The following is a 9,152-nucleotide window of genomic DNA, read 5'->3' on the forward strand; positions in this document are numbered from 1 at the left end:
CGCTTCAGGTAGAGGAATAGATGAAAATCACTGGTGCGATGTCGGGACTGTAGTTGTAGGACACGTAGGAGTTTTTTGTATGTCGCGTCAAAGAATTCTGCCGCCAAGGACACAACCAGGATGTTGCAACCATGTGTAACTCAGCTGCGCTGTCAAAACGTTCCGGACAGAAATCGCTTCAGATAGGGGAACAGGTGAAAGTTACTGCGTGCGAGGTCGGGCTATAGTTTTAGGTTACGAAGAACCTTTTTGTATGTCATGTGAAAGGATCCTGCCGCCAAGGACACGAACCAAGATGTCGCAACCGTCTGCAACTGAGCAGCGCTGTAGAAACGTTCCGGTCAGAAATCGCTTCAGGTAAAGGAATACGTGAAAGTTACTGGGCGCAATGTCGGGACTGTAGGGTTAGATCACGCAGGATACCCATGTTCGTCCATGATGATGATACGACTTTCCTGGTGGTAATGCAGCAGGAAAGTCAAAGCAGATGCTTCTTCCCGTGCTCCGTTATCAATTGTTCGTTATCAATTCCGTTATCAATCAATTGTGCCGTGGGGGGAAGGGGGCGAGCGGGGCGACGGCCCCGGGCGCCGAAATAAGGGGGCGAAAAATTCGGGAAAAAAGGAAAAAAGATAGGAAAAATTGCTTGGAATACATGTATGGGGGTGCCGTCGTATACTCTCGCCCCGGGCGCTGATTTTCCACGGCACGGCCCTGGTCTGCTGTGAATTGTCTGCACCATCTTTCGAGTATAACTTCACTCGTGACATGACATAACCCTTATACTGCACACAGAACTGTCGATGATATCTGATGCTAACAGCTTCTTAGCGTGAAGAAACCTGATTAGCATGCGTACCTTGCACTCGACGGAAGACTGGATATGCGCGTACCCATGTTCACCGGACAACTGATCACTGGCTCCACATAACTGCGCTCACGTCAGGTTAGGACTACTGGTCCTGACGTCCTGCTTCGACAACTCGTGCCATCTTGGGACACTTTCAGAACTTACTTTTTGGATGCGTCTCGTAGCTTTTGAATTTCCTCTTATAAAGTGCGATATTCTACAAAGGCTACTTCGAAAAGTCAAGTACGTAAAAGATCTCTACAAAATTTATAACATGAGACGAGAAAAACTTATTCTCGTGGACAGCGAAAAACTAACCCTATTCTACATTCATTAACACACTAACGAAATCTAGGATCGAAAAGCACTATATTTATTTATCCTACCTTACTCTTGTCTTTCATAATCAATTTTTGGTGGGTTATAGCTTCAAAATGACGGATTTCCGCAACCATGCTTATCTATAATTATTCTTTATGTTTTCGTGTAAAAGATTAATTTCCCGAATTTTTTAAATTGTTTTTTTCAAATATCTTGTATATTTGTATTAATTGCTTGGTTAATTTGGAATTTACCGTCCCTTTCAGCATCAAAACTGTATGAGACATAGATCTACCGTGGGATCCAAACCGTATGAGCATGAGAATTATGGGAAATGAAATCTGTGTCTCCCACACTAACCATATAACCACAATAAAGCTCTGTTATTATTGGAGGTCTACAATGTTTCCGTATCGATACTATAATACAGGGACTAATAATATATTGAAAAACACTTTGTTTGAGAGTTTCTTCCAGTCTTTTTAAAAAAAGAAAAACAAAAAGAAGATCTGGTTCGTTTTGGATTTAGAACTACTGATACTAACGATTCTCATTTGGTATAAAGTAGCTCGAAGTTTTAACTTATTAGAATATTCCTACAAACTCTTAACCTGGAAATAAAGTCAGGGCTAATAACTCACTCACTCACTCACCAACTAACTCTATGGCCTATGGAACCCAAAGGTTCAATGCCGCGTTCACAAAAACTCTCCATTGACTTTTGTCCTTAGTCAACTGGATCCAGTTTCTACTTTGTACTCCTATTTTTGCAAGATGCATCTTAACATTATCCTCTAATCTGCGCCTAGGCCTTCCTAATGGTCGTTTCCCGATTGGATTTCTACTTAAAACTTTGAAAGCATTCCTACTTTCTTCCATTCTGGCTATGACCTGCCCACCTTAGGCTCCTAGACTTAATGACCTAACAATGTTTGGTAAATGATAGAGATTATTATTATGAAAGCTAATAACTGCTGACAAATTTGGAAAATAATAAAGTGGACAAGCAACAGAATTTCCCAAAATAAAATACAGACACTCCCCTATGTATTCGAACTCCATTACTGAGTTAGTTCATTTCTAATAAAGGTAGTACAAACAGTATGTGTTTGATTCAAGCTAACATCATTTTTCAGCATCTTAGACTATGCGAGACAAATTAAGTTCGGACCGAAACCACAATACCTTCATCTGACATCATCCTGAAACTATATGAATAAACATTACGTGAATAATAGCTTGGTTACTCATAGGTTCAACAATAATGATGATTTTATATATTAGCCCTGCACAACACGAGATATACATTCGAATGTAAGATCCAAATAAATTATATGTAATCTAACTAACAAGGAGCGGGCATGAACATGTCATCCGGTCATCCAAATCAAACCTAGTCCATTCGATAAACATAACAAAGATATGTTCATGCACAAGAAATTAGGTGCCGTGGACAATGAAGTAAGTTCCGGGGGTCCATTAACATTGTTAGTATAAAGAAAATAGTAGACTCGCAGTGAAATAACTGAATGGACAGAATAGGTATGCGGGGAAAGTGTGTATTGGTATACAAGCTTTTTCTTCATATCTATTCCGTCAATCAATACAAAACTTGGTACACACATTTCTTATCCCCTATAATATTTTTCGAGATACACTTAAATTATGTGCTTTTACCCGGGGCCACACCAGAGGGGTCCAAAGTTGATGAGACGGATTCCTGGAGGGAATTTTCTCGACATTCTCCCAATTTTCCCTGTTCAAGTACGTTATGGGCCCCAATACATAGCACCACTGGAAAGCTTGTTTCATACTAAAGAGAATGAACTATAAACCATGACTTTCGAATGAACAGTGTTGATGCAATAGTTATTTCACTGCGAGTCTACGATTTTCTTTATACTAACAATGTTAATGGGCCCTTGGGACTTACTCTGTTGTCCACGGCACGTAATTTTTTGTGCATGAACATATCTTTGTTATATTTATCGAATGGACTAGGTTTGATTCGGTTGTCCGAATCATACGTTCATGTCCGTTCCTTGTAAGAATCGAAACTGGATCTAGGAAAGAAAATAACACGAATAGGAATTGATTATATTTGACATTCGAAGCATCTGATCTATTGAGATAAAGTAATTGATTAGAAAGAAAGGTAACAGAAGGTAAGAACTGATAGTTTAGGATTTAGGAATTATATTTCTGGGCTTTAGACATCTATGACCATGTTAGCCCATCACGTATGTTGGGTGACGTAGCCTCAGCGATCCCACTATCCGAGGAAAGGAAAGAAAGCGGCCTGGGACCTTACCATCTCAACATTTACCTGGTATGAATGAAGCAAACCAAGGGAAACCTCACGCAGGGTTAATAACCTGAAAAAGCCTTTACATTTTTTCGACTGTGTCCCTACCGAGAATGGAACACGGGACCGCTCAAGAACGGATCATATTTCACATCCGAAGTATCTACTCTGCTGGGCTAAAGTAATTGATTTGAAAAGAAAGTAATAAATGCGAGAATTTATCATATATATATCACATCCGAAATGTCTCTTGCTTTGAGCTAAAGTAATTTATTTTATTTAAAAAAAATAGCAGTTTTAATAGTCGTAACATTAAACGAGGAAGAATCAAAAAGGATCTCCGAGAGAGGTTGATTCAGTGATTTGAGGCTGAACGTATGGTCCAACATTTCAGAGGAATACCAATCAGAAATTCACAATGGATGTTAAAAAAGAAGAAGAAGAAGAAGAAGTTTGGAATTTGCTATTAAAAACAATTACAGAGTAAGATCCACTACAAGTATTTTTTTCTGCAAAGATGAACCTTTAGATTTTGCTCACGAAGTCTAAGTGGATAATATGTAGCAGCGCATCAGCTTCCGAAAATCATTATTTCTGGCCTTCTAGTGCAGAGTCTTCTATCATGTAGTTAAAGCAACCTCTCAAATGTCTCACGATGCTGAGTTAACACCAAAAAATAATTTTCCCTCGCCGAGAATTGATCTCATAAATCATGTTAAATGATATAACCATGTCCTTTCGGCTAAAGAGAACAGATCATAAACTCAAGTTAATGAGTCAGGTCTGCTTGTCTTTCCTAAGTATCGTATCTAAAAGCACTAGAGAAGTGCTGAAAGTAAATCACAAGCGCTCCTTTCTGGCTAATAAAATTCAGTTTCCTGATACTGGGAAGGAAACTTTACCTGTGTAAAATATTCAGTGAAACCAGATCTTTTCAATAGTGACAGAAATTTACTGAAGATGAGGATGGTGTTCGGTGGAAGGGAAAATTTGGAGCTTGTTTCTGCTGGCTCCAAAGGGTGAAGTAAGAAGTCGGATCTCTTTAAGGTTCTTTGCTATTTGATTGGTCAGTTGGAATTTAGTGTTCCTTGTCGACACTGAAGCTAAATAAACCTGAGTCTGCAGTTTAAGGTAGAATCCGAATCACCGTAATACGTTACATTGGGAATCCAACCGAGGAGAGAAATGAAATTTGTAGGTTAACAACCCACGATTAGGGGAGACGGTGATGATGTTAGTGAATCAAATGGTGGAATAATAAGAGTAAGAGGAAATGAAAAAAAAAAAAAACGAGAAACCTCACGCATAGGGTTTCGTTCATATCAAAATCTACTTGGCCCGAGCTTAAAAAAAAAAAAAAAAAAAAAGCATCAGAGGTAAGTGCTCAATCAATCACAGAGCCGCAGCGTCCTCACCCCTGGAGAGGACTAGGACCTCTTCTTGATGAGAATAGCCATAACCTCTGGTGGAATGAGACTGTGGGAGAAATAACCTACGGACACGATGTTGTTTAGTTAAAGCTCAGGTAGTACAGAATCGAACCAGAGATCCCAAGAACAAGAGAAGAATGATCTACTGCTAAGCCTGCGTGCCTCCAGAAGCGAACCTGAGATAACTTGCAATAAAGACAAGGGTGTTAATGATTTGTCTTCACAGAGCGAATAATAATAATAATAATAATAATAATAATAATAATAATAATAATAATAATAATAATAATAATAATAATAATAATAATAATAATAATAATAATAAATTTTATAGCACAATATGTCAGAGTAAGTGCATTTGCCTTTCCTTGTAAAATAAATTGAAAGACAAATATCTAAAGTGGCACGAAAATCACAAATATCAATTTAGATTGTATGCAACACTCTCCTTGACATTCACGCAAAGTAATTGATGCATCATTTAAAACAAGAAAGAAAACTTGCACAAACAAACACTCCACACAAACTTTTTTTTTTTCTTTTTGCAAGTATCACATAATGAATGTAATAAAACAACTTACTAGTATCGATTTTGTAAGTAGTGTCATTCAGAAATCCATCAACGGACACCACAGGACTTCTAACACAAACATCCTCCGTTCGATTCCAGACGTTGTGTAACAACAAAGTATCTCTATTGGAAGAGGAACAACAATCGTTCTCGACACCGCAACAGGAACGGTTGACGAACCCAGAGCCCTGAACCACAGAAATCACAAAGGCTGATACGATCACCGACGCCCACAGTCGAAGGACCGCGCTCTGTAGGTAGAAAGTCATCGTTACGAACTGACAGCCCAACTGAACTGACAGTGTGGTTCCATAAAGCGCACGTTTTATGTTACATAAGCAAAACAAGGGAGTCTTTCCTGCTTGGTCTACTTCCACGGTGAAAAGTGAAAAAGAAAGAAACAGAAAAAAAATCTCTCACGAGAACTTCGTCACATTGATGACGTTTGTTGCTGCTTTTTTTCTTTGTTACGATAGGTCTGTAGGCAGTTGGAGGGAAGAAAAGAAAGTGTATTGTCCTAACTTCTTTCCACAGAAGTACCAGCGACCTTGCTTAACACTTCATCAAAAGAGTACATACGCATTTCTATGAACATTCTATATTTATCTGTTTTCTTTTACCAGAAGAAACTCCCCTAACTAGTTTTCAGTTTCTGATACTACTCGTATACTGTACGATACTGTCTGGCTCTTTGGTACTAAGGAAATCAGATTACTTTCTCAAGTGGGTCTTGGAGTGCAAGTTGAATTCATGAAAGTATTTGGGGATATGTAATTTTTCATTGAAAATGGTAGAATCACGCTGGAAAATAGTATAGTTGGGAGAAGAAAGATACATTGGGGACATGATTGTAAATTAGGGAGCCAAGTTGTAAATTTGGGACAAAGAATGGCAAATTTGATGGATTTGCTTTCTTCGGGGGAAAGAGGCGAATGGGCATCTCTGATCGAAGGAATATTGATTAATATAATACAAGTAACTCACTACCTATGTAATAAAATCATAATTATCATTTCTTGTATATGTGGTATCCTTAATTCTAAATTCCTCTTGTTGCAGTTCCAGTACGTGACCAGCCATACATGAATAAACAACAAACATTTTTAAGTTCCTCTTAACATTTAACTGCAGACAGATCCATAGGGTAGCAAGTACGTGAAACAATTGAGACGAATTGCCTATCCCAGTTTATTTGTAAAATCAAGTTGAGAAGAAGTGCTAAAGTTACAGTTGCAGTCTGTTGGTGAATTTAAAATTACAAACGCCGAAACGAAGATTGACTGACGGACTTCTTCCCTCCTGTACCATGAAGAACATTCACTAAGTTACATCAGGTTTTGGAAGCACATCACTAGAGACCGGGTGTTATTCAAAATACCTATTCTTCAATATTAAAGATATGTTCAAAAATTACATTTTAAAGTTTATATAGGGGGTTATAGTTTCGATTTAAGCCAATTTTATTTTGCCTATTTCGACCCTTAATGCCTAAATAATTGCTTTAGTGCCTAATGTTGCCTATTCAATGCATTTTCTTTAAAGTAAGAATTCATTTGCAAAATATATAATTTATATAATATAAATAACACACACATGTATACGTACATTAGGTGTTTGTAAACACAAGCACGTGGTACATTACAATATATATACAGGGTGAACCTCAGAGATATGCACATACTTCAGGAGGTGATTCGTGACAGGAAAAGAAGACAAAAAGTTCTCTTGAATGTCACGAATCACATTTCAAAGTATGTACATACCTGTATGTCCCGTTCCAATTGTCAAGATTCGATTTTCGATTCCAAGTTGGCACTCCTGTCACTCGAACATGACGCGGAATTCGATAAAATGCAAGAGGGCTTTTTTTTTTCTTCTTTTGATATCACGAATCACCTCCCGAAGTATGTACACATCTTTCTGTAGCGTTCCAATTGTCAGGATTCGATTATCGATTCCAAGTTGGCACTGCTGTCACTAGGGATGCGCACGAGACAAGATTTGTGGCTGTCTCGTCTCGAAAATGTGCTGTAAAAGTGATGTCTCGACTCGAAAAATGTATATTTTTCTATTGGAAGAACCGTATCTCGACTCGAATTTTGTCAGGAAAATCCTGTCTCGACTTGTCTCGTGCGCATCCCTAGCTGTCACTCGTACACGACACGGAATTCGATAAAATGCAAGAGGGCTTTTTCTTCTTTTGATGTCACGAATCACCTCTAAGTATGTTCACATGTTTCAGGTTCACTCTGAATATATGGAATGCACAACAAGCTTCGTTTTTATATACACAATAAAATAAGATATTAACAAACAGGTATGTGTCTATGTTCTTTGAATATTAGCTATTTAGTATTTTAATAGTATTGGGTATTTATCTTTATTATTTCGAGTTACATTACAGTGCCTATTTGATTGCCTATTTTCCAGGTTTTTAATGCCTAAATATCCGGTCTCTACACATCACATTTATATTAAATGCAAGAAAACGTAACAAGTTTCTACAACTTACATCAGATCTTATGACTATTTTATACTTTGGTCACCAATGTTAAGTTTCCATTTATACCCTTTTGTGCATCTGACACTACAGCTGCGTGCGCACATGAACTCCAAGCAGTGTTTCTTCCAGAGATTTTTTTCGGGGGCACTACCGCCTCGCAGCTCTGAGAGTGGCCCCCGAAAGAGACCAAAATAATACATCTATAATATAATAATAAATAGAATAGTACCATGTGAAAAGATGTGCCCCCCGCAACCCTTTTTTCTTAAATAAACACTGACTGCAAGTATTTTCCCTTTTCCTAAACATCTTTTGTTATATATATATATATATATATATATATATATATATATATATATATATATATATATATATATATTGATATTCAGTCCTCACCAAGTATAAGGCCTAATGACCATTTCCTAACAAGCATCTCGAGAAATCTCTTTCATATCCTGTTCTGAATTACCTCTTTGACTTTGTCTCACCCTTCAAGTTTCTTTAACGTTATACAATGTTAATAAGAATTTTCCATTGAGTGTATTCTATCAATGAGATTTAAGAACTATATATTAAACATACGAAATAAACGATAACATGCATATATATATATATATATATATATATATATATATATATATATATATATATATATATATATATATATATATATATATATATATATATATATAATATAAACCATTGGTAACTTCTCAATTAAGTGTGGGCGTTCAAACGTTCTTTTCACATAATTAAATATGATTAACTAACTATTAGAATCACATAACATTCAATAAAAGAAAATGAAAGGAAAATACAATAGATTGCTGTTACACTCTGCTCCTACTTTTGATTTAAAGTTATAATAGCTCTTTTTGAAGTATATGGCAGTATCGACTCGTAGTCTGTACAAGCACCGGTTGCAATGTTGCAATATCAAAGGTTTGTAGGTACGCGCAAGTGTTCCCCTCCCCCAGCATTCTTGAGTCTTATCCAAGAAATATTCAGGAAATATAAAGAGGAAAGTCTTTTAAGCTCTATTTGTATATTATTGTTTAAATTATTTCTCTAATATTAATTTAATATATAAGCTATTGCCTTTTTTTCAAACAACCACTATCAATGTACGTTTATACACTATTTATGTACAAAACCTCTACTCTCATGTTATT

General features: G+C 36.8%; 1 protein-coding gene across 1 annotated transcript in view; it reads right to left on the minus strand.

The window, feature by feature from the left end:
• LOC145670237 (nose resistant to fluoxetine protein 6-like) overlaps window positions 1-5,797 on the minus strand; it is a 187,306-nt gene extending 181,509 nt beyond the window's left edge. Inside the window, exon 1 of the mRNA XM_081738633.1 lies at window positions 5,488-5,797. Within this exon, the coding sequence (XP_081594759.1) occupies window positions 5,488-5,746 (259 nt within the window). The 5' untranslated portion in view covers window positions 5,747-5,797. The remainder of the gene's footprint in view (window positions 1-5,487) is intronic.
• Between the last annotated feature and the right edge of the window lie 3,355 nt (window positions 5,798-9,152).

The sequence above is a fragment of the Thermobia domestica genome, chromosome 14 (assembly GCF_964235325.1).
Source record: "Thermobia domestica chromosome 14, izTheDome1.hap1.1, whole genome shotgun sequence".
NCBI lineage: Eukaryota > Metazoa > Arthropoda > Insecta > Zygentoma > Lepismatidae > Thermobia > Thermobia domestica.